At 32.9% G+C, this 26,919-nt stretch overlaps 2 protein-coding genes across 2 annotated transcripts; one reads left to right on the forward strand and one right to left on the reverse strand.

Annotated features, from left to right (window-relative positions):
- The first annotated feature begins 991 nt into the window (after nt 1-991).
- LOC120078793 (chromatin remodeling protein SHL-like) lies at nt 992-5,879 on the forward strand. Its single transcript, XM_039033111.2, has 6 exons — nt 992-1,203; nt 1,324-1,408; nt 1,531-1,876; nt 2,322-2,390; nt 4,538-4,673; nt 5,375-5,879. Exons 2-6 carry the CDS (start codon nt 1,336-1,338, stop codon nt 5,399-5,401), a joined length of 651 nt encoding a protein of 216 aa, XP_038889039.1. The 5' UTR covers nt 992-1,203; nt 1,324-1,335; the 3' UTR covers nt 5,402-5,879.
- Nucleotides 5,880-8,247: 2,368 nt separating this feature from the next.
- On the reverse strand, nt 8,248-12,566 carry PAP10 (purple acid phosphatase 10). Its single transcript, XM_039031404.2, has 8 exons — nt 12,011-12,566; nt 10,968-11,168; nt 10,750-10,861; nt 10,389-10,618; nt 10,162-10,300; nt 9,141-9,361; nt 8,806-8,927; nt 8,248-8,715 (listed from the first exon to the last, which is right to left on the reverse strand). Exons 1-8 carry the CDS (start codon nt 12,200-12,202, stop codon nt 8,517-8,519), a joined length of 1,416 nt encoding a protein of 471 aa, XP_038887332.1. The 5' UTR covers nt 12,203-12,566; the 3' UTR covers nt 8,248-8,516.
- Nucleotides 12,567-26,919: the final 14,353 nt, after the last annotated feature.

Consider the following 26,919-nt stretch of genomic DNA (forward strand, 5'->3'; position numbering starts at 1 on the left):
CCTTCATGTAGGTATGCCTATTAGTCAAATTAAGCATGTGTTGTTAGATTGTTCTCGAGCTAAAGCTATTTCGGAGATTTGCTCCCAAGTGGAGTAATATCGACTCCTCCAAGGTTTGATAGGAAAGGGTGAGATGATGTGTTTATGGAAATTCTTGATGACTAGTACTCTTTTCCTATGTGTGAGCTTAGGCTATTTGGGAAGACCGGAAGAAGGTGGTTAAGAATCAACCTTCCACTCCTATTCCTATTTGTTATAACTAAAGTATTGAATTTTTGTCCCAATAGTCTAGGGTTGATTATCCAGCATCCTACCTTCGCATGTCTCCCTCTCCCCCTCCCCGTTTGGTAGACCTGGAACTTTCATGGCATTATGTTGATGCCTCATGCCGTTTTGGAGAGGCAATTTCAAGATGTGAAACTGGCTTTGTTTGATTTTTAGAAGCTCCCTTTGTCTCTCCTTTTGGCGCAGAGGCCGTGATCGTGCTTGGAGGTCATAGACTAGCTTCCTTCTTAGGACATTTAGCTAGTGTCATTTTGTTTGATTTGTCTAGACTAGTGGTTGATTTGTCTTTCGTCAGGTAGTTTTTAGTTTTGTTCCACGTCTATGGAATAGGACGACGGATGCACTTGCCTGTAAAGGATATACCAAATTGTCTTCTTGTTGATTTTGTAATTTCTCTACTTAACCAGTGTTCAATTATGTATCGGATTCAGATAGCCAAATTGGCATCAGATTATACTCATTAATGTAGTTTCATTTGTGATCTGTTTCAAAATATACAATAAACATTTTAACTTTGTTTAAAAAACATGAAATTTTTATTTACTAATTCAAATATTTTGATTTTATTCTAAACAATATTTATCGACAAACAAAATTTTATCTATATTTCTATCTACCGTAAAATTGAGATTTCGACTTTCAAGATATCTTCAACTTTGGTATCGTGGCCGGACCACAAAATGTAGATGTAGACCAACTAACGACCAAGTATAGCTTTAATAAGTAAGAAAAAAAGAATAAAAAGTAAAAAAAAAAAAAAAAAAAATCCTTCACCAATCACTGTTACGAAAATCTGCCCTCATTTGCTCCACCGTCGCGAAGTAATATTGGGGCTTTGGCATATGCCGCCACGTGACAACCAAATCCACTCCTCCGCCGGACATTTTCCCCTTTTCACTTCCACCGACCACCCTGCAGGTAAACTCCGGCGACTACTTCTCCGGCCAAATTCACTCTTCTCCTTATCCTTTGTACTTCTTCTTTCCATTAATTTCTATGAAACTTCGCTCCATTTCGCCTCTTCTCTTCTAATTCCAGGGCTCCCTTTTGATGGCCAAACCCAAGGCTCCGAGGCAAACCCTAGATTCTTACACTGTCAAACGCATCAACAAAACCATTAAAGGTAATACAATACGCTCCCTCTTCTTCTTTCTCCTCTTCCTTTTTTATTTGAATCTTTCACATGGTTCCATTTTCTGTCCGTTTCTGATCTTCTGGAATTTTTCGGGCTTTTGTTCTTCTTAGCCGGCGATTGCGTGCTTATGAGGCCCTCCGAGCCCTCGAAACCGTCGTATGTTGCTAAGGTTGAGAAGATTGAGGCTGATTCTCGTGGGGCGAATGTGAAGGTCCATGTTCGCTGGTATTACCGACCGGAGGAATCAATTGGCGGTCGGAGACAGTTTCATGGCTCGAAGGAGCTGTTTCTTTCCGACCATTATGACGTTCAGAGCGCTGACACCATCGAGGGCAAGTGTACGGTGCATACGTTTAAGAATTATACCAAGCTTGATGCTGTTGGAAATGATGATTATTTTTGTCGTTTCGACTATAATTCTACTACTGGAGCTTTCAGTCCCGATCGAGTGGCTGTGTGAGTGTTTTTAGTAATTGTATTGCACTGCTGATTAGATATTCTGTTCATGTTTTTGGCATTATGTACTCCTGAAATGTGATCTTTCTGACTTGACTTGACGTGGGAAGAAATTGGTTTCTGCAGATTTTCATAGTGGGTATTATTACTAGTTTAGCAGCATTGTGGTTCCAGCGTTGATTTTCATGGTTTTCTGTTTATAACTCTTATGCAGTTCTTAAATTGAAGTACCAAAATCTCTTTGAATTGATGTTCTTATTGCCTTTTCAGTTTATGCATGACATTTCTTATTTGAAGATTGAATTTTGATCAGGATTTCATTCTTTTCTACTGTATCATGTATATTGTTATATCTCACATTAGTCATTTTAACTCATCAATCTCCTTTTTGCATAGCTTTACCTGATTCTCCCGGTGCCAAATTTCACTTTATTTTATGTTGCAGGTATTGCAAGTGTGAGATGCCTTATAATCCCGATGACCTAATGGTTCAGTGCGAGAGCTGCAGTGATTGGTAAGCTGGGTGGTTATGATGCTATTGATTTCATTTGCAGCTTAACACATGCTATGAAGGTATTTATTGTTTACAGTGGTGTGCGCATGTTCCTTCTATATTCAGGGCCTATTCGAAACACAATTACAGTTAAAACAAATTCATGAAAAAATTAACCACCAATGTAATACGAACTCTATCTTGGTTTTTGGGTACTTGTATATACATTATCAGCTATTACCCTAGATTTGTGGTACTTTCAGCTTGTTATATTTTTGTTCCAGTGATGGAGTAACGAATGGAGAAAATGAAGTTTAGGAAAACAATAAATAGGAGATTAGCTAAAACATACTTGATTCAATGTAATGTTTCCATAATGCTGGATGTACTCTGAAGTGTTGAGCTTTTTGTTTTCTAATAGTCGGGAGGTGCGCATAAGATGTTACCTGGAGTGAAGATAGACACTTCACGTAAGAAAAAAACATGTTCTATAATGAAGAAGACATTAAAACCAAACATAAAATACACGGTTAGTTATGACTCTGCATTCTTGACGGAAACTGGTAGATTGAATTCTGAAGCACCAATAATCTTATTTAGTTGAAAGAAAAAAAAAACATGGTATTATAAATTTTAATTTGAAATAAGAAATGTGTTTGAGTGCAAACAATAAGCTTCCTGAGCTTATATATATATATATATATACAATAGAAACAATAGGGATGTATTTTCACCAAAAGAAGGCATAAAACATCCCAAGGGCTGGGGGGAGAGAGAAGCCCCACCCAAGAGAACTACTTACAAAGAAGGCTTCCAATCCAAGAGGTTAAAAAAAGAGGATAATTAGAAAATAAATCATTGAAACTATGACACCACCAAGAAGCATATTGAGCTTATTTATATTGAAAAAGGATATTTGAAATTTAAATGATATATGTTTCATTTAAATCTTATTTTAATTAGAACCTTCAATTGGAGAGATTTTTTTTTTTTTTTTTTTAAAAAAATAAATAATTAATTAATTTTAATAATAATAATAATTTTTGTACACCGAGCCTTTTTGTAACTACACCACTTTTGCAGCTTTTTTCAAAATTAATATTTATATTTCTTTCTGTAATCTCCTTTGATAGACATTCTCCAGGTTTCTAGGTTTAGAAACCATCTATATGTGGTTTTTTGTAATCTCTTACTGGAAATCCCTTCGACAAGGAATAGAGAAATCCTACAGCTCCAGCTTACTAGATCGTTCTTATGGAATTTAATCTCTGGTTCGGAAGGAACAATAGGACTTTAGTGACAACTGACAAGGAAACCCATGTAGACAAATTCATTGACAATTTTTTTGTGAAGCCCTGAAATGGTGTAAATTATACCTTTGGTTCAATAGCTATAGATTAGTTTAACTTTACAATAATTGGAAGAGTTTTTTGTGATCTTCCCTGGTTTGGGTCCTGGTTTTTCTCCCCTTCCCATTTGTAAGTTGATATCATCTATGAAATGATCTATGTTCCCCCTCCCCTCCCCTCCCCTTTCCCTTCCATTCTTTTAGAGGCTATGGGTTCAAGTCCAGCTCCCAAGTACAAAACTTAATAATAATAATAATAATAATAATAACAACAACAATAATAATAAAAATTTTAAAAAAATCCTGTCGGACATGATCAGCTAGTCAAGGCGTTATATCATGGACCTAAAGGTTAGATGTTCGAATCACAACCCCCCCTATATGTGATTAAAATATTTTTTTTGTCAAGAAAAAATTGTCTTTCAGAGCTGGTCTTGAGTGGGCAAAGCCTTCCTATAGATCATTGGACTGTGTCATAAGCATAATACACAAATCTCTTGTTTTATGCTTGCATATAGTCCCAATGAATAGGTTAATAATCAGTGTTCCTATAAGCTTTATGATGACCTTTCTGGATTTTGAATTGTTTGAACAGGTTCCTAATATGGGAAGATAAAACCATCAAGCAGTTTGTATTTTTGAATTTTATAATCATTTTATCTTTTACTGGTCACTGAAGTCTTTTTATTATCACTTATGAAGTCATTTACTTTTGAGGTTGTTAAATTGATGTCTGCTAAGATATTTTGTGAACCGGTGGCCTAATGTTGCTTTATACCACAAAGCCTGGATCTTAAAGCGGATGATCTTCTTGATTTAGGTTTCATCCTGCTTGTATAGAAATGACTGCAGAAGAAGCTAAAAAACTTGACCACTTCTTTTGTGAAAGTTGTTCTTCAGAGGGTCAAAAGAAGTTGCAGAATTCACAGTCTACGTCTAAAGTTGCAGAGACAAAGGTATTTGTCAAGCTCCTGAAAATAAATGCTCTTTGTTGAACTGTTTGGGTTTTTTGTTTTGGTCAAACTGCATAAGGTAATTCTACGATCTACGTTATGATATTTTAAACTACCTCCTGTTTGATGGATCCTTAAGGTAGCAGGTAAAAGTCATGTCATGCACATAAAATTTTTTGTTTTTGGTTGAAGTTCATTATTATCTTTAGATATTTCTTCCTCATTTGGGCGGTAGAGTAGGTAGAGCATTATGGGGAAAAGAGTTAAAATGAACATGAGGAAATCATTTGCTTAACTAAAGCCAACTTAAGTTGCCCAGTGGTCAATAAGGGTAATGTAAATAATAAAGTGGATTAAAAAAATAGGTCAAACTATGCCGGCCATCTACTTAAAATTTAATATTCTACGAGTGTCCTTGACAATCAATGTGTTAGGGTTAGGCAGTTGTCTTGTAAGAATTGTCAAACTGTACACAATCTAGCTTGACTCATTGGTATATAAGGAAAAAAGAAAAGCTTGGAATGTTAGTTGTTGCTAGCTGCATACGAATCGGAATCAGATTACTTGGTTCGGGTGTTCATTTTGGTAGTTTTTACCAAGCTTATATCGTGGTATTATAGTGTACTAATTGTTAGGGATGAATGGCCGTTACTTTCGTACTGTGGGATTATGGTTGTCCTCATGATGAAATGTTTTAATTTCAGGTGGATACAAAACGACGCCGGAGGTGACAATAGTGTAAATAAACAAAATACGGTGACTTAGAGTCGTTAAGAACCAATCAGAGCTTCTAACTTTCTAATGAGTTGGAACAAGTGCATAGATGTAGGATAATGTAAATACTAGTTCTAGTGTGTTCAACATTCATTGAAGCACGTAGAGAGACTGGTTTGAAATGTATTGAAGTATTTTATTTCAAATGGAGCAAGCCAAACCAAACCCCCCCTCCTTATGTGAAGGTTGCAGGGTTTGTTTCATTTCCTCAAAACTCCTAAACTTTTAACTTTTCTAGAATCCATTTTTCTCATTATTCTTAGCTTATGCTGATGTATAGGTGAAATATCTATCAAGGGCAGTAGGAAGTAGATTTTCATGTAATTATTTGGTTGCAAGTTAATTGGATTGGGCTTCATTAGACTGGAGACTCTAGTGTGTCCCAACCTCCCACTTGTAGAAATAACAAGTTTTATTTGCATTTTCATTTCCCCATTTTCCTTTTTATTTCTCATCAAATGTGACATCTAGAAATCTTAGCTATTCTTAGCATGATACCGAGGAATTTGATTGCTATTACTGAAAAAGCATGAATCGTATGCTTGCGTATTTGTTCATCAATCAAATCAAATATGTAAGTATTGGAATGATAGTTGAATTATAAATGACGGATATGTAAGCACGATAAATTATTTGTTGTTATGTATTACCATGAATCTAGGAACTCGAGGGATGAAAGAAGAATTTTTTCAAAATGCAACTATATTAACTGAGTGATTGATGTGGGTTAGTATTGTATCGTATTATATAAGTTTTTCAGTTGCTTAACTTGTGGAAAGTTTAACATGATACTTGAAAATTGTAGGAGCAGAGTTGGCTTATAGTTTATCATAGCCTCTAAATTTTCATAATCGAAATATTTTATATAAAAAAATGTTAGGTTAGCATGTAAAATTGTGTTCATCCCTTAGTAGTCTTTGTGCCACACTTCAAAATTGTCCATTTGAGTCGTAGCTTCTTAAGATGAGGATTGTGGAAGGTGAAAATGTAGATGACAAAGTAATTACTATGTCTTCGGCCATTGTGGTACTTGACTTCTATTATTTTCCGTTGATTCATTGTATTTGTATGATAGTCAATCATTGGTTCTATTTCGGTAAAAATCTGTTCTTTATTGAAACTTTAGCTTTAGTTGGTTGTAGTTTCAAAATTATTAGCTTTACGGTGGATCAAGGATGTCAACTTATCAATTTATTTGATAAATTACTGGATGCTCTTGTAATTTATGATAGATTAATCATATTCGAGTTGGAACATTGAGTCTACTCAAAGTAGCTTATTTTGTGCTAAAGAAGTTTCAATATGAACAAGAGTTAATTTTACTTATTTACCCCAACTACTCTAGGTTTAGGGTTGTCCTCTTCCTCCCTTACTCTCTATTGTTTGTGGCCCAAAACATTATTAATGGTTTATACACAGGCCAAGCAAAAGGACATCCAAAGTCAAAATTCTCATTGTAAAAGTCAATGAATATATTAATTTTAATGTTTCCATAATATTCTCTACTGCCCTCATTTCCTAGCTTCTATTGTGTAGCCACACTTCCCATTCCATTTTAAAATTTTTAATTACAAATATAATTTGGTACTTGAAATTTATTTATCTTCCAAAACTCTTAAATATTTACTCTGTCTTATCTAGTTAGAAAACTCAATTGATTATATCCATAAATATAACTTCATCCCATCTAATTTTTTTAATTCAGTATGACAAATTGGTTATTTTTAACTAGTTTTTAAAAAAATTCAGTTGATAAAAAATAATAATTTTAAATTTCACATTCATCATCATTCAAAGTCAAGAGCATTATTGAATAGTTATGGTCCCTTGGATAATTACTGGATTTTAGAAAATTGTACTTATTTTCTCACAATTTTCTTATCATGGATCTTTTCTAAGTAAACATTTGAATTCTTATCCAAAAATAAAAAACACAAACAAGTTTTTAAAAATTATTTTTTTTTAATTTTTAAAACTTAGCTAGGGTTTTGAAAATACTATTCAAAAGCAGACAACAAATATAGAAATTAATAAGTGAAAAGTAGTATTTGTAAGTTTAATTTTAAAAAACGAATAACAAAAAATCAAATGATTATCGAACAATGTCTATATTATTTAGGATTTTAGATAGTTTTAACCTTTTAGATTAAAAACTACATTAGTCTTAAACTTTTATAAAAGTAACGATTTAATCCTTAGGCTCTGTTTGGTAACCATTTGATTTTTTGTTTTTGTTTTTAAAAATTAGGCCTATTTCATTCACATTTTTTTAACCATAATTTGCATCTTTCGCGAATACAATGGTTGAATTCTTAGTTATCAAAATTTAGTTTGATTTTTTAAACCATTAGTGAAAAATAGATAAGAATGGAAGAAATTTGAGAGTGAAAATAGTGTCCATAGGCTTAATTTAAAAAAAAAAAAAAAGAAAATAGATACCAAACGACGCCTAAACTTTTACATGTAATAATTTCGTTCATGTACTTTTAAATCTATAATAATTTAGCCATTGAATTTTAGCATGCAATAATTTGGTCCCTAACTTACAAATTTATAATAATATAGTTCCAATACTTTTAAATTTGAGACAAATATAATCTGTTGTGAAAAATCTTAAATTATAAAGTACACGAATGTTGAAGAGTTGAATTCTGATGATAAAATTGTTACAAACTTAAGATCAGGGACCATTAAATTTTAAATATACTTTTCCATTGACAAAGAGGATATTGATAATGCAAGGTCCAAAAGTTTTCACCCTGCCATTTACTCTCCACAAAATAATTCAAGCAACTGTCTCATCTCTCATAAAAAGGAATAAGCTACCTTCATATTAATTTTTCTGATAGCAGTTAAATTCAAGCACTGCTATAGTATTCACAAAATTTAATACAAGTTTGGTTTCCTTTCAACTTGTGAAATAAATGGAGGCAAAAAAGGATGACCCTTTCCATTAACCTACTAGTGAATGTGAAATCAAACTTTTTTCATATTGAACTCATCCGATCATGAGTATTATTTGATGGTAAAGATTTTTAAAATTGTGTATTCTAATTCAAATCTGCAGAGTTTTCATTTCTGCTCACTTAACGACTCATCAACCGGGTACCAGTGTCTGTTGAAGAACCAAAGAGTATCAGCTTCAACTGCATATCCATCTTGATTCCTGTTCCAACCGAAATATGCATGAGTTCTGTTCTTTATATCGAATATGCCATGGCCAAAGCTTGCTTCACGATACGCTGAATACGCAGGCTGTGGCTCCGTCATACTGCATCACAAAACAAATGAGAATTTATGGTTTATCATATCAAGAATCAGGATTCCATTTGTAGGACATAAAATGAGATATTGAAGTTACTTGGTAGCTAGGCCTTCAAGGTTTCCTCCATCACCTATTGTTATGTATACAGGTGCAGATTGATCTTTCACTGGAATACAGTGGCCATTCACAATGTTGTATGCAATATTTGAAATTCTTTCCTGTATTTAGCATAAGATAACTGTCCCGGGTTACCAATAGCGGACGGAAACCTTGAAACATATGGAAGATAAAACATAGATAGAATTTGGTTCCAAACAAAATTCCAACTCAAAAGGCTTGAACAGATCCTTTGAGTTTCTCATATCGATCTACAGATTATAATAAGCAAATAGTGGTAGGATTGGAACGGATGGTTACAAGAAAGCACTTACAGATCTTTCGTAAGCATGGACATGGCCAGCAAAGACGACGTCAACTTTGTATTGTACAAACCATGACTCATACATCACTCGCATAGTTTCTCCTTCCATGTAATGATAGTTGTAGCTGTTGTACCATGGGGAATGCACAAGAACAATCAACCATGGTGTTTCACTTCTGTTAACTTTTGGTAGCTCCGCTTCGAGCCATTGGTATTGAGGAGTGTATTTACCTGAAAAATCATGAAATGAAACAAAAGATTCAATTGAAAAATACTTTTTTAATACATTAAAGGTAGAAATCATGTGAAAGGTGCTAAGCAGGTTTTTGAACCAGAAATTAAGAAATAGAGAATCAATTTCGGTAAAATTATTGATTGACCCAAAAGCTTAGAAGACCCTACAAGTGAAAATCAATATTTGGGAAGCAAAAAATACTGCAGGGGTTTGAATACAGGACCTATTGCATTGTCACCATGTTAAATCACCGATTGACCCAAAAGCTTAAGCTTTTGGGTGGAGGTAAACTTCATATTATATCAACACTTTAATAATTTCTAAGAACTATGATCCTATTTGGTAACTATTTGTTTTTGGTTTTTGATTTTTAGTTTTTGAAAATGAAGTCTATAGGCACCCATTCCACCTTTAAATTTATAGCTCTGTTATCTAGTTTCTACAATATTTTCAAAAGCCAAACCAAGTTTGAAAACTAAAAAAAGTAATTTTTAAAAATTTATTTTTGTTTTTAGAATTTGACTTAGAATTCAACACTTTAACTTAAGAAAATGAAAACTCTGGTAAGAATTGAGAGAAAATAGGCTTAATTTTTAAAACAAAAAACTAGATAGTTATCAAAAGAGGTCTATATACTAATGAGAATAATTCATAAAGATGTTACAATGGAGAAAACGAGTTGTTGCTTAAATGTTAGAATAGAAAGGAAGATTTAATCAGACATTGCCTAAATGATTTTATCATACATTGAAGAATCTTTTTTCAGACTACTGATAAAACTAAAGAAAGCGTTTACCATAAGCTGAATATGAAGCCAACACTATGATGTATGCTGGACCTCTCTTGATTGAGTACCAAAAAGGAGCTGTGCTCTCAGATGCTTTATAAGGGACATGATATCGGTTAGTAAACGGCTTGAAAGGTTCGGTCTCGCCCTGCAAAAGAAATATGAAACCTTTTGACTAGAGAATAAGAAAGAACTAGTTCCAATATTGCTCCCATTTGAGCCATTTGCACACTTACAATTTCTGGGACAAAATCAATTTCATGATTTCCTGCAGTCCATATCCAAGGCTGATAGGCGATGCTTCTCTCAGTAAATCTTCCCCATGTATCCCACCTTACATTGTCATGGAACGGATAGTTGTCAGCATAAGATAGATCCCCTACAAATAACACTGTTTTTCCTTTATGTGGGTTTCTTTCGTAATGTGTCAGCGTTATATTTGAATCAAAACTCTGGCCAAGATCCCCTGCATATGACATTAAAAGCAAGACAATGAATGTACCAATCAGTTTGCTAAGCCAGAATTCTAATGGAAGAAACAACATGGCTAGCTTATTGGAAAAACAAGAAGACGGCTGTGGCATGAAAAATTCTCACCTATGAGACCAAATGTATAAGGGACATCGGGACCGACTTCTGGAGGAGTGACGAACCAGAATGTTCTTGGAGAGTAACCGATTCCCACTTCATAGTAGTATTTGGTGTTGTACTGCCAAAAGGTATATAATTTTCTTTTTGCTGTTAGAGAATTCACAATTCCTAAAGACAAAGGCAAGAGTTGGCTTCACAGATAACGTAGATTGAATTGTCTATACCTTCAAGTTTTCAATGGTGCAATGATGAATGTAGCCAGAAGTGTAATTATAGAACTTGTAAGTATATACTTTTCCAAAGGCCTGTTTCTTTTGCTTGCTTTTCTCACTCCAATACGATACTTTATTTGATCCTGGTTTATCTGGAGTGACCCATGAAACAATCACTGCCTTCCCTTCATGATCTCCTTGTGTGATATGAACCTTTAACACATTCAGAACATCCAATACCAAACCAGATGAGGCAAAGAAAAAAGAGCTAACTGTCACCCACATGCAGTCATTAGATCTTCAAGAAAGATCAAACTTATATCAAAAGAAAAAAGGCAACCAAGACAAACTTCAAATGGAAGTGGATGAATTCTTGTTCATATGAGCTAAGTAATAAGCAATGCTGTAAAGAACATTAACAAAAAGTTTAAATACATCGTATTCTATCGCTTTAAGCTTTTGGATTTAATGATACTTTAACATGATATTAGAATAGAATAGTACGTCCTATGTTTGAAACTTTGCAATAAATTTTGATAGTCACTTGTTGGATATCTTGCTAATTTTCACGTCCACTAGTGAGTAAGAGTGTTGAGACTATTAATAAGAGACTAAGAGATGTTTGTATGGATGACCCATTTATGGAGGCGTGAATGTAGAATGACCCAATCATAAAAAGATGAATGAAAATTAACCTTTTGCTTACGCCACAGAGCACTATCACATTAGGGATGTTCCTACCATCACGAATAATCAGAGCCCTAACATGATATTCATTTCAATCGGAATTTTTTTAAAATCAACAATCGGCCAATTGGTATTCAAAATGAAAATCGCATTAGGACTCCGATCATTTGGCGATGAGTGAGAAGTCTCTAATGTGATAATGCATTCCAGGCGGTGGTGTAGTGGACATAATTAGAAGGTTAGTTTTCATTAGGTTTCAAGAATTGGATCATTCCGCATTAGCACAAAAATCTCGAGACTAAATATAATACACTATAAGAAGAAAGAATGATGAAAGAAGAAGAAAGGGGAAATTCAAGGAGAGAGACCTGCTGGGGAGCATTAAAACCAGGAGGAACAGCAAAAACATCACTATCAAGGGGCATATCCACAGTTTTCTCAACCTTCCTCAGAAACTGGCTTGTTATACCTCCATAACAAACCTCCACTCCATTCAAAACCATAACCAAAACAGCAAGAACCACAACAAATGAAGAATAAGAAAACCCCACAACATTCATCTTCACCACTATTCTAATGGCGATTCCCAAATCTAAATCTGAAAATATCGAAATACAACCCTCCCCTCAGAAACTTGAATCCTCTCCTTCCATATTTATAACCCACAAATCCGATTAAAATGTTCTCAAAATAACACGAGAAAAGTTTAAAAAAACTCCAAAGATAAGTCAATGCCGAATCGTACCCCACATCGAAGTCCACTCTCAGATCGCTTGATCCGATTACTGAGAGTTCACATTTGAGAAACTGGAGAGACCCATTGCGGCATATTCCCATTTGATTTCTTGGGTGCCGTTGATTCCATGGAACTCGATCGGAGAAAGCGCCATTTCTTCTCATTTCCATATTATTTTTTACCTTCTCACTTCTCCCATCTTCGAGGTCCCATCGGTTGTATAAATATAAATGGATAACGACATGCTTCAAAAATTATTTGATAATTGAAGTTTGATTTTAATATGCACTTTACTTTTAACTTTTGGGATTGACATCATCGTCCCAACTCTTTCCAAATGTCGTGCATATCATGGAGGAGATTCTATGTCAAAGTTTAGTGAACCTTTTCAGATAAGATGTTTGCCAAAGAATAGGAGTTGGGGAGTGGAGTTTCTTATTTGGCTCCTGATCTTATAATGAAAAACATAACTTGTTAATTTGGGTTGGATTGTGGATATTTTTTTTTTGGATTAATTCGAAAATTTGAGTTGGTCAAATTGGCTATCCCAATAACTCGAGTAAGATCTCCAACTCAACTCTTAAAATTTGGGTCGGATTGGATTATCGAGTTATCTATTTTCTTTTTTTTTTTTAGTTACATGTTTTATTAACTTAAAATACTTAAATTTGTATATATCACAAATGTCAAATGTAAAAATCATAGATATATATTATAAACTTCAAACAAACATCACAAAAATATATACGAGTTATAATATTTATAAACTATAATATATAAATATTAGAAATTTGGGTTAGGTTACCCGAATTTTAAAAATTGTAACTCGAACCCAATCCAACCCAAAAAAAACATAAAAAGTACAATCCAACCCAATCCACCCAATTCTTACAATTTAGGTTGGCTAGTTAGGGTTGTTCGAGTTGTCGGATAATTTGAATACTCCTAATGAGTTCTAAGATTAAATAACTTTATTGCTTCAAGTTTTCTTTTAAAAAAACATTGAAATTTATTAAGCGGTTTGTCAAAGTTGAGCTCTATTGATTAAAACATATATCCGTTAAGAGATGAAAATTTTGAATAAAATAAAGAAAGAAATTTTAGACTTTAGACTTAAAAATAAGAGTTGCCATGCAATTCGAATTCTTTGATTGTTTATAAGTTTTGATAAAATACCATTTTAATGTTTTTGGTTAATTTTTTATAGGTTAAAAAATGTATTTTATGATTTTTAGTCTACACTTTCAAAGAATCTATTGAGAATATTCTAATTAAATGCCCATCTCATAATTCACATCTTCATTTTATATTTAGAAACTTTATAAATAAATAAAGGGGCATTTGGGGCAAGGATCATTATCAAAATATAATAACCACCTCTTGCTACAGTAAAAACTATTTCAAAACCTTCAATTAGCTACTGTCAACATTATTTCAAAACCCCCATTTGCTATAGTATTTACTATTTACTACCGTTTTTACTATTTTATGTTCATTATTTTTTTTATTATTCGCAGTATTTACTATTTCCTTCTCAAACTAAAAAAGTTTTCACCTCAAATACATATTATTATAACCCAAAACTAAAATAATCTACACTCCAAACACAAACTATTATAATCCAACTATAATAATCTAGGACTATAATAACTAATTCATTGCCCCAAACACCTCCAAAGATTCTGGAGAACACTTGTGAATACAATATAATCTAAAGAAAACAATTAACTTCAATATTCTCTTTGTTCTTCTTTTGAACTCATTTTGTAGCAATATACATTTTTCATGTACAAATTTAATATGTGTGAAAGTTAAGTTTGTAGTTTTTTCAATTCGATTGAGTTATTTTTTATTTTTGTCAAGTAAAAACTCAATTGAGTTAAATTTGAAAAATGTTTCAATTTTTGTATTTATTTGATTTTATTTTGTAATTTGGAGAGTTACCAAGTTGCTAGCTTATAAATAACAACTTGGTTTTTCATTTGTAACATCTCATTCCAAATTATAGAGTTCTCTTCTTTCCTTCTTTCTTTCTTTCTTTCTTTCTTTCTTTTGTTCTTGAGTTGAGAGCAAGTATCCAAGAGTTTTGTCAGATCCGAATAGTTCGAGATTGTAGTTCCACCGGAGTTAGTCATTGTATTCTGCTGAGATGATAGCTGTAGTCTACTTACAGCCTATGTAGAGTGAATAATTGTCTTTAGAAGAACGCTTACCAGAAGCATGCCTTGACTACGTTTTGAGTCTCCAAAGGTTTTGAAGTTCTTTCAAGTCTTGGGTTATTTTCATGTCTAAGTCTTGCTACCATATCTGGCTTTCTTTTGAGTTTAAATATTTTACATTGAGTGTATTGTTTCTAGTAATTGAGGAGTAACCAATTTGCTAGTATATTTAGTTCTATATATACCCTTATTCCCCAACATTCCGTAGACAATTATTTTATTTGAATTGATGGTTGAAAACTCCTCCACCAATGTCGCTACTTCTTTTATGATGGGACCGGCCATTGTCAAACCTCATGCTAAAAAAGTAAAGAAGTTCAAGGGAGACAATTTCAAGAGATGGCAATAGAAGATGATCTTCTTTCTCACCACATTGAATCTTGCTCATATTTTGAAGGAAGATTGCCCACTACCCCATCAGAAGCTATAACTCATGAAACAGAAGCTGTAAAGCAAGTATGGATGCATTCAGACTTCTTGTGCCGTAATCATATACTTAGTATGTTGGGGTTGATGCCCTAAACTCGTAGGGTCCCATAGTTTGTAATTGTAATGAACAAACATTTTATTTATGTAATAAAATATGTGATGTTTTATTTCAAAATTAGTTGCATTAACCATAAACCAATTAACTAATATACAGGGTTATCTTGTAGCTTACACATATATGTAGAAACATATGGGTGAATCATGTTTAAGTGATAACCTACATGGTCTGTAGTAGATGGATAAGATTGGATATCTTATCTTGACAATGCTACGAGTATGACTCGTTTTGTAGATGTTACAATTGCTGTAAAGTGTTACAAATGATATGATCTTGATCATTCATGTGAAGACATGTGAGTACAGATATTCTATACAAAAGAGTTTGTATAAGACTGAACCACGAAATGTTTGGTATCATGATATAACGACGTCCATAATAGAGACTTACATTCACCAGGATGACCATAGGTAACATGACCTGAATCCTAAGTGAGTTGTGAAATCCTGTCTATGAGGTCGGTCCTTTGATTGTATGGGTGAGAGTGGTCAGATCTCCGATTCAACAAGCCTACCATTTTGGGGATTCGTTTGATTGGAGAGGTGGGAACACAATTACACAATAAGGAATTCACTCCTTTCCCAATGTCGGGGTAAGTAGATAAATTGCTTCCTTAAGGATTGATTTCGGGGCTTGAACAATGTGGTGCCACACTCTCTTCTGCCCCGAGAGGGGTTTGGTCATAGTTGGACTATGATTTATTGTTCATTAGAGCGATCAGTGGTACTTAAGGAGTTAGATGTAACTACAGGGGCAAAACGGTAATTTTGGCCCAGCTGTACTTACGAGCAATTTATGAAGGATCATCGTACTGTTGATTGGTTATATCCAATGAACACAAAAATATATCTGTAGTGCGAAGAGTTCAGTTGTCGGTCTTTAGTGGAGGGCCCGTCAATTAATGGATGGTGAATAATTTAATTAAAGAGTTTAATTAATTATTCACGTATCGTTGGAGCTTCAAGCTACAAGTTCATGAGGTTCCTTCGGTAGCTCAACCGGAATAAATGAGAATTAGTTTTTGGATTAATTTGAATTATTCAAATTAAATGAGGAAATTGATTATATATGATATAATTAATTTAATTTTAATTATATGTGATATAATTACTATAATGTATTTAATACATTATATATCAAGTATTTTTTGAGAGGAAATAAATATTTGAATATGATTCAAATATTAATTATATGAATTGGATTCATATAGTTGAATTTAATATAAATGTGATTTATATTAAAAGCCATTAGTGAGAGAAAAGAAACTATAGGTTATATTGTATATGATACAATATTAAAACTATAGGTTATATGTTATATTTGATATAACGTATAGTTTAATATATATTATATGATAAGGTAGTTATCATATTAATATATATTAAATTATTTAATTAAATAAATAAATAAATTTAATTATTTTTTTAAATTAAATAATCTAACTCTCTCCCCCCTCTTTTCTCTCCATTTTACGTGAATGGAAATCAATTTTTTAAATAGCTTCATCTTCTTCCTGAAAAACTGACAGTAGAAGAAATTAATCCCCATTGTTTACTCCTCTCTTTTCTCAATCAATCCCTCCCTCTCAATCCAAAATGAACAGAGCACCATACACTTCTGCATTCTCACCAGAGAATACTGAGGTCATCTGGTCATGCCCTTTCCAGTTCTTGGGATTTCGTTTGAAGAACGTCTTCAAAGGTAAGGTTTTATAAACCCCATTTGTTTGTTTTTTTTTTTTTTGGTAACTAGCATGCTGTATTTTTATATGTAAATGCATAATTCTTTCTTCCTCTGTAAATTTGTAATTCTGTAAAAATTGGGGTTTGGGAAGATCTGCTTCCGCTCAAGGATCCCATCACATGGTTTCTTCAATCTTGAGTACACTTTGTATAATGTTTATTGCAATGCTTACAATACATCAAAACTATTGCGGGAGACATTAGACAAGAAGAACAAGCTGGAAAATGCTGGTACTAAGAAATTCATTGTGGGAAGATTCTTAGATTATAAGATGGTTGATACCAAGTTGGTAGTCAATTAGATGGAAGAATGCAAATTATCATAAGTGATTTGCAAAGTGAAGGATTGGACATCAGTGAGCCATTCCAAGTTGCTATTGTGATTGAGAAGTTGCCTCATTCCTGGAATACTTCAAATACTATCTCAAACACAAGCAAAAGGAGTTATCCATGGAGAACCTTGCGGTAAAACTCTGTATAGAAGAGGATAACGGAAAAGGAGATAAACTCTGCTCGAAGTTGAAGCCAAAGCTCACATTGTTGAAGCTTCAAAACATAAACTCAAGAAGCAGAATTCCAAGAAGAAAAATGTGAATCATGGGTCAATGAATGATGCTAGCAAGCACATTCGAGGCAATTGCTGGGTTTGTAGTAAGAATTGTCATACTGCTACAATGTGCAAACACAAGAAGGGGCAAAGTTCTAACAATCAAGCCAATGTCATGGAAAATGACAATTTGGTTGTTGTCATTTATGAGGTAAATATGGCTTCAGACACCCAAAGTTGGTGGATTGATACTGGTGCTACTAGGCACATTTGTAAGGACAAGTCATTGTTCATTACATATGAGAAGCTAGATGATAGTGATAAGCTATACATGGGAAATGCTTCAACTATCTCAATGGAAGGCAAAGGAAGGGCCCTGCTGAAATGGACTTCTGGAAAGATACTTACCCTTAATGACATATGGCATGTGCCAAAGATTTGAAAGAATCTAGTGTCAGGAACCCTATTTAACAAAAATAGGTTCAAGCTTGTATTTGAGAAAGATAAATTTCTTTTGACAAATGGAGGGTATGTATGTGGGAAAAGGTTATCTAAGTGATGACATGTTCAAATTGAATGTACTGGAGGGTATGTATGTGGGAAAAGGCTATCTAAGTGATGACATGTTCAAATTGAATGTACTGACACAAATGCCAAGGAATAATAATAATATCAACTCTTCTGTTTATATTGCTGAGTTGTGTGATGTATGGCATTCTAGATTGGGACATGCCAATTATCATTCTTTAAATAGAATGGTAAATTTAGAACTATGGTCAAATATTAACATTGATAATAGACACAAATATGAAGCTTGTGTTGAATCAAAGTTTACTTGAAAGTCATTTTCATCTGTGTAAAGAAGTAATGAATTGCTTGATTTAATCCACAGTGATGTATGTGACATGAAAAATACTCATACACAAGGTGGTAAGAGATATTTTGTCACATTTATTGATGATTGTAGTAAATATTGCTATGTATATTTATTACATAGTAAAGATGAAACTTTTAATGTTTTTAAAACATATAAGGCAGAAGTTGAAAATCAACTTGAGAAGAAAGTAAAGATGCTCATATCAAATAGAGGTGGTGAATATGAATCAACATCACTTTATGAATTTTGTGAAGTTAAAGGTATAATCCATTAAATTACAACACCTAGAACAAAATGGTGTAGTTCACAATTTGTGGTTAATTGCATATTAAATAGTTCAGGTTTACTTCACAATTTGTGGTAGGAAGCTTTGCCGACAACAAATTTTATACTAAATAGAATTCCACATAAAAAGACTAATAAGTCGCCTAATGAAGTGTGAAATGGTACCCTCATATAAAATGCTGAAAGTGTGGTGGTGTTTGGAAAAGGTACAAGTTTCTTTACAAAAAGGACTAAACTTCGGCCTAAAACAATTGGTTGTGTCTTTATAGGCTATGTAATGCATAGTGCTGCTTATAGATTCATGGTGATTAAATCGAAGATATCTTATATCAATAATAATATCATAATGGAATCTATTGAAGTTGAATTCTTTGAGGATATTTTTTCCTTTAAAGGAGGAAAGACATAATTTTTTTTGTACCAAAAGAATTAATGAGACTAGCTGTTCGAAAGGCCAAGATGACTAGAATACTGAATTTGAACCTAGAAGTAGGAGTGTACATGGATTATGTTGGGTTGGGTTAAAGGTGTTTTTTGGACCAACCTAAAAAGTCAATTTGGTTGGGTTGGCAACTCAAAGGACCCAAATAAAGTCTCTAACCCAACCTAACCTAACCCTTAAAATTTGGTTTGGGTTGAGTTGGGTTGTCGGGTTATAACTTACTTTTTCTCTTTAATTAAAAATATGTAAATTTATATACAACACATGACTAATAATTAAAATCTCATAAAATTCAAATGCTAAATACCAAATATCTATGATAGTTATTGCAAATTTTAAATAAAGACAAACATCATAACAATTTTAAAAGAAAATATTAGAAATCATAATTTAATCCATACAAAGTAATCCAACTTTAAACAAAGAGAAATATATTAATATATTTTATGAATATATATATATATATAATATATATATAGTTTAGGTGGGTTGGGTCAACCCAAATGCTTTTTAGCCAACCCACGACCCAACCCCCAAACCCAACCCAACCCAACTAGAAAAAGTTTAACCCAATCTAACCCAAGAACAAAACTAACCCAACCCAACCTTACATTTTGGGTCGATAGTCCATTTTATTCGGGTTGTCGGGTTATTAGAACACTTCTACCTAGAAGAAGCAAAATTACTAAGAAAACTATTTTTTTTGGACCTGATTTCATAACTTATATGATAGAAGGTGAGCCTCAAACTTTTCAAGAAGCTGTATCATCTCCTGATGCACCTTATTGGAAGGAATCTATCAAAAGTGAGCTAGAATCCATTTTACAGAACAATACATGGGCATTTGTTGATTTGCCTCCTAGAAGTAAACCAATTGGGAGTAAATAGATTTTTAAGAGAAAGCTAAAGGTTGACGACACTATTGATAAGTACAAAGCCCGATTGGTAGCTAAAGCCTTTCGCCAAAAAGAAGGGACAAATTTTTTCATACCTATTCTCCAGTGACGAGGATTACATCTATAAGGATGCTAATTGTAATAGCAGCTTTACAGAATTTGGAAATACACCAAATAGATGTAAAAACTGCATTTTTAAAATGGAATTTAGATGAAGAAATTTATATGGAACAACCTGAAGGGTTTGTTATTAAAGGACTTAAAGACAAAGTTTGTAAACTTGTTAAGTCTCTTTATGGGTTGAAACTGAAGGAACCCTATGAAAGGTCCTTGAGCGGAAGCGAATCGTCCAAATTTCCCAAATTTACAGAATATAGAATTTTTACAGAAGAAGAAGAAAAAAATTATGCATTTAAAACAGAAAATCAACATGCTCTTAACAAATCAGATAATTAAAATTAGGGTTTAGAACCCTTACCTTTGAAAAGTAGTTCTTCAATTGATTCCTTCGAATTCCAATTGGGCACCACCATAATGACTACCACGATATTCTCTGGATGAGAATCTAGGAGGAGTGGGCTCTGACTATTTTGGAAGAGGGAATTTGAGAAAGATGAGAAGAGATGATGGAACAAGAAAAACCCAGAAGTCTTCTAAGTTTTTTTTCCTCTGGATGATTAAGGAAGAAGATTAATACATTAAACTGCATCCCCGCTAATGTGATGGAGAGAAAGAAGGGGAAGAGAATTACAACTCCTTCCCAATTTTTTTTCAAAAATAAATAAATAAATAAATAAAATTTATTTATTTAATATATATATATATATTCATATGATAATTACCTTATCATATAATATATATCAAAATACATGTTATATAAAAAATAATATATAATCTATAGTTTTAATATTGTATCATATACAATATAACATATAGTTTCCTTTCTCTCTTCAGTGACTTTTAATATAAATCATATTTATATTAAATTTAACTATATGAATTCAATTCATATAATCAATATTTGATTCATATTCAAATATTTATTTTCTCTCATAAATACTTAATATTATAGTGTATCAAATACATTATAGTAATTATATAAACTTAATTATATCACATATAATTAATTCCCTCAATTAATTTGAATAATTCAAATTAATTCAAAAACTTTTTCTCATTAATTCCTGTTGAGCTACCGAGGGGACCTCATGGGCCTGTAACTTGAAGTTTCAACGGTACGTGAATAATTAATTATACTTTTTAAATTAAAATATTCACCATTCATTTACTGACAGACACTCCACTAAAGACCATCAGATGCACTCTTCGCCCTACATATATATGTATTTGTCCATTAGATATAACCAATCAATAGTACAATGACCCCTCACAAATTGCTCGTAAGTACAACTAGGCCAAAATTACCGTTTTGCACCTGTAGTTACATCTAATTCCTTAAGTGCCACTGATCTCTCTAATGAATAATAAATCATAGTCCAACTATAACCAAACTCCTCTCGGGTTAAGAAAGGGTGTGGCGCCACATTGTTCAAGCCCCAGAATCAGCCCTTAAGAGAGCAATTTACCTACTTACCCCGACATTGAGGAAGGAGTGAATTCTTTCTTGTGTAACTGTGTTCCTAGCTCCTTAATCAGACGAATCCCCAAAATGGTAGGCTTGTTGAGTCGGCGATCTGACCACTCTTACCCATATAAATCAAAGGACCACTTTCATAGGCAGGAGTTCACAACTCACTTAGGATTCAAGTCATGTTACCTATGGTCATCTTGGTGAAATGTAAGTCTCTATTATGAACGGCGTTATATAATGAGACTAAACATTTTGCTGTCCGATATTATACAAACTCCTTTATATAGAATATCTCCGCTCACATGTCTCCACATGAATGATAGAGATCAGATCATTTGTAGCACTTTACAACAATTGTAACATCTACAAACTGAACCATACTTGTACTGTCACTAGGATAAGGTATCTAGTCTTATCCATCCATTACAGACCATTTAGGTTATCACTTAAGCATGATCCACCCATATTTCTCTATATATATGTTTAAGCTACAAGATAATTTTGGATATTAGTTTATTAGTTTGTGGTTAATGCAACTAAAAAAGAAGTAAAACATTACATATTCTATTACATAAATAAAATATTTTTACATTACAATTAAAAACTATAGAACCCTAAGAGATTTAGGGCATCAATCCCAAAAAATGTGTCACTTGACTTAAAGCTAGTGAGGTGTATAATGTAGAAGTCAAATTAAAATTCAAAGTACACAAAACAATAAACTAGGGCATAACACGTCCAGTAAAATCTCCCACTTGCCTTAGTCTAAATGTGGCCTGTCCCTAGACTCATACTCTGCAGGTGACCCTCAAACACCTTAGCCGTGAGGGCCTTTGTAAATGGATTAAAAACGTTGTGCTCCGAAGCTATCTATGTGATGATCACATCCACTCGATGCAAAATCTCTTAGATAATATGATACTTCCGCTCTATATGCTTCCCGCGCTTGTGACTCCTAGGCTATCGGGAATTAGCCACAATATCATTATTATCACAATAAAGTGTGATGGGCTTTGACATGTTTGGAACGATTTCCAGATCAGTTAGGAATTTCCTGAGCCAAACAAATTTCTTAGCAGCTTCACAAGCCGCTGCATGCTCAGTCTCCATGGTGGAGTCAACAATGCACCTCTGCTTGGTGTTCCTCCAGACTATTGCTCCTCTGTTAAGAGTGAACACTGCTCCTGATGTAGATTTCCTAGAATTCTTATCAGTTTGGAAATAAGAATTCGTATATCCTATAAGGATTAGATCCTTAGAACCATACATGAGCATATAGTCTCTCGTTTTCCTTAGATATTTGAGGATATTCTTAACAATGGTCCAATGATCAAATCCTAGATTAGATTGATATCTACTGACTATCCCCACCGCATAGCAGATGTCAAGTCTAGTACACAACATCGTATACATCAAGCTGCCAACAACCGATGCATAGGGGATCCATCTCATTTCCTCAATCTCTTGAGGTGTCTTAGGACACTGTTCCTTAGACAATATAATTCCATGCCGGAAAGGTAAACCTCTCTTGGAGTTCTACATCGAATACTTGACAAACATTTTGTCAATGTACGATGCTTGAGATATAGCTAGCATTTTGTTCTTTCGATCTCTAAAGATCTAAAATTCCTAGAACAAACTGAGTCTCTCCCAAATATTTCATTTGGAATTGGGCCGGTAGCTAGTTCTTTCAAGGAACTCTTATCAAAGAGTACTTATGAGTGGAAGCAAGATCGTTCCAAATTCTTTGTGATAGAATTACAAGCATTCACAAACATAGATACAAGTTATGTATTTAAGAATAAATTACGACATGCTTTCAATAAATTAAATGCAAAGGACCGAGAGACTCACCTTTGAAGAATCCTTCTTCTGTCTTTCTCTCACTCTCGTCAAGAATAGCACATTTCGCTATTGCTGCAAAGCCAAGTCAATCGTCTACCCAAATCTCTCATTGTCGTTCCACACCGAGCGGTCTTCTACACGAATAAGCAGCAACTTGGATACCACCACTCAATGACCTTGATATTCTTGAAGTGAGAATCCAGGAGGTGTGGGCTCTGTTGGATTTGTTAGAGGGTAGGAGGAAACATGGTCATATTCAACGACCAAGCAAGTGGGAGAATTTAGAGTCTATTGTATAGACTGGTGCTTGATCGTTAGTAAAAGGTATATGATCATTTAGTAAATTAGGTTGATCATTTAGGTAATCTTGCTCAGGCACGCGATCGCTTAGTAAAAGTTACACGATCGTTTAGGAAAATTTGAGCTGTTGTGTAGGCTCTCGTTAGCTGAACGATAGACAGTGTACAACTTATCAAGCGATTGTCTGATTCCTTTACAAAATAAAAACAATTTTCATTTTATCCTTCAGTTATGAAAACTAAATGCAACCTCTAACTTTCACACACGGTTAATGAGAAAGCCACCAACAATTATCTCATAATTATTTTAATATAAATAAATACAATAACTAACTTATCATATTATATTTATAACCTATAGTTTTAATATCACATCATATGCAACATTTAAACTATAGTCATTTTCTCCTTTACTTGATATAAATCATATTTATATCCACTTTCTTCAAGTAATGTATCTCTACATCATGTCAACTATATCATATATAATTGAATCTGTTTAATCATATCAATTTGAACACTTCAAACTGACCCAAAAATTGATTCTCATTATGAATCCATTGAGCTACCAAGGGGACCTTATGGACTGTAGCTTGAAACACGTGAATAGCTGACTAAACTCTTTAGCCACGAGATCCACCATCCGTTAACTGTTGGGTACTCCACTAAAAACCGACAGCTGCACTTTTCTCACTACAGATATATTTTTGTGTCCATCGGATATAATCAGCCAACAATACGATAACTTTTCACAGATGCTCGTAAATACAGCTGAGCAATTTACCGCCTTGCCCCTGCAGTTACATCTAACTTCAGGGTAAAAAGTCATTTAATATTCAAAATAAAATGTTGGTAAGCTATTATATTTGAACCTTTATGCCTTTCCAAATAGACAACACCCCACACCAACAAGCTAGCACCAATATTGTTATTAATATTGAACTTTATATATATATATATATATATTAATACATATCACTTTAGAATTTATATTGAAAATACAAAAGACGGATAAACTGAGGGGGGCATGTGCCCCCCTGGCCCCAATGTGGCTCCACCCGAACTTTCAGAGCTTAGTCTCACCATTTCTTCGATAAATTCGATGGATATTCACTAAGGAAGATTCATGTCCAAAAGACATGGTGCATAGCTCTGGAATATTGAATCGGTGAGACTAAGCTCAAGAAGTGATATGAATTTATTAATACAGACTTGATGCATAGCTTGTCTGTTTTCTCTCAACGGTCTTATTTGATTTTCTCAATGGTCTTGTTTGATTTTTCTCACTTTCTTTCATGTGGGGGATTGTTGGATATAATAGTAAAAGAAAGTGAAAGTTTGGTGAAGATTTGGAACATAAAATGAATTTAATTGTGTAGATTAAATTCATTGTTTAGAAACTTTCAAATTGAATTGAAACTTCAAATTAAAATGATGTTTTATGTACAAATTTAATATGTATGAAAGTGAAATTTATAGCTTTTTCAATTTGAACGAGTTATTTTTTATTTTAGTCAAGTTACAACCCAATTGAGTTAAATTTGACAAATATTTCAAATTTTGTATTTATTTGATTTTATTTTATAATTTGGAGAGTTACCAAGCTGCTAGCCTATAACAACTTGGTTTTTCATTTGTAGCATACCATTTCAAATTGAAGAGTTCTCTTCTTTTTTTTTTTTTTTTTTTTAATTTTTTATTCTTGACTTGAGTTGAGAGCAAGTATCCAAGAGTTCCACTAGATCTGAGTAGTTTGAGGTTGTAGTTCTACCGATATTAGTCGTTGCATCCTGCTGAGATGATCGTTATAGTCTGCTTGCAGTGCGTGCAGAGAGAATAATTGTTTTCAGGACAATGCTTACCAGAAGCGTGCCTCGACTACGTTTTGAGTCTCCAAAGGTTTTGAAGTTCTTTCAGTCTTTGGTTATTTTCATATCTAAGTCTTGTTATACCATCTGACTTTCGTTTGAGTTTGAATATTATACATTTAGTATATTATTTCTATTAATTGAGGTGTAATAAGTTGTTGGTGTTCAATTCTATATATACCATTTTCCCCCAACATTGAACAGTTGGGTGGTTCGACTTGTTGTCCATTGCTTCCATCAGATTTAGAGCCCAACTTAGATCCGTAATGTTGAGAATCTGTTTACAAAATATCAAAAAGTTTCATCTATGCCAAGTTGTCAAAGCTGTGATGGAAATATTCTAAAAGTTTATGTTCTAAATAGATTTATTTATAAAAGTTTTTAAATTGATACAATTATTAGCTTGAAGTAAGGTTTAAAATGTCGATGTCAATGTGACGTTATTGTTAAGATCTCAATTTTATGAAAATGTTGATGAAAATAATGTTTAAATGTCAATGCCGATGAACACTTTTGAAAAAAAAATTATTAAAAAAAAACAATAAAATTAATTAATAAACATTTTATGGTTAAAAAGTTTTATTTATATTATATTTACATTAGTAAAATTTTAAAGCTTGTTTTTATATGATCCTTTGATTTTTTAGGAAATATTTCATGGATCTTTTACCATACAATGAAAATGTTAATTCATCCCTCATGTCAATTTCAAATCCATAAAAATGTGAAAATATCAATACAAATGTTTGACATATCAATAAAAAAATCAAGTTTATTTGATACTACTCTAAAATTTTAGTTTTAAATTGGGCCTCATTTAGTACATTCTTTTTTGTTTTAGTTTTGGAAAATCGAGCTTATTTCCTTTTATTTTCTTACAATAATTTGCATCTTTCTTAAACACAAGAGTAGAATTTTTAGTCAATTTCTAAAAACGAAAACATATTTTTAAAAACTACTTTTTTAGTTTTCAAATTTTGGTTTGGTTTTTCAAAACATTGGTAGAAAATAGATGACAAAGCAAGAAATCTAAAGGTGAAATAGGTGTTTATAGGTTTAATTTTTAAAAATTAAAAATAAAAAATCAAGGTCCGTTTGGTAACCAATTAGTTTTTGGTTTTTATTTTTAAATGGTAAGCATATAAATGCTTTCATGTATAAATTAATAAATGATTTCGCGTATAAATGCTTTCACATAAGCATATAAATGGTTAGAAATTTGGTTAAGTGCAACATTTTCTAATTCTATAAAACATGGTCATTGTATCCTTTTATATATATAATGCAGTTATTGTTCATCATTATTAATTTCCAAAATGAGATGATCTTTATGTATAAATGGTACGCTTACCATTCTGGTGATAAGTCAATTGAAGAACTTAA

This window comes from Benincasa hispida, chromosome 5 (assembly GCF_027475165.1).
Source record: "Benincasa hispida cultivar pf3 chromosome 5, pf3_genome.v1.1, whole genome shotgun sequence".
NCBI lineage: Eukaryota > Viridiplantae > Streptophyta > Magnoliopsida > Cucurbitales > Cucurbitaceae > Benincasa > Benincasa hispida.

Excerpts from the sequence above, each read along its gene's own strand:
- PAP10 (XM_039031404.2), bottom strand. The coding sequence starts at position 12,202 with ATGAATGTTGTGGGGTTTTCTTATTCTTCATTTGTTGTGGTTCTTGCT. Across the intron at positions 10,619-10,749 it reads TTATACATTTGGTCTCATAG|GGGATCTTGGCCAGAGTTTT; the intron begins GTGAGAATTTTT and ends TGTCATATGCAG. Across the intron at positions 9,362-10,161 it reads GGCTTCATATTCAGCTTATG|GTAAATACACTCCTCAATAC; the intron begins GTAAACGCTTTC and ends ATGATTTTTCAG.
- LOC120078793 (XM_039033111.2), top strand. The coding sequence starts at position 1,336 with ATGGCCAAACCCAAGGCTCCGAGGCAAACCCTAGATTCTTACACTGTC. Across the intron at positions 2,391-4,537 it reads TGCGAGAGCTGCAGTGATTG|GTTTCATCCTGCTTGTATAG; the intron begins GTAAGCTGGGTG and ends TTCTTGATTTAG. Across the intron at positions 4,674-5,374 it reads CTAAAGTTGCAGAGACAAAG|GTGGATACAAAACGACGCCG; the intron begins GTATTTGTCAAG and ends TTTTAATTTCAG.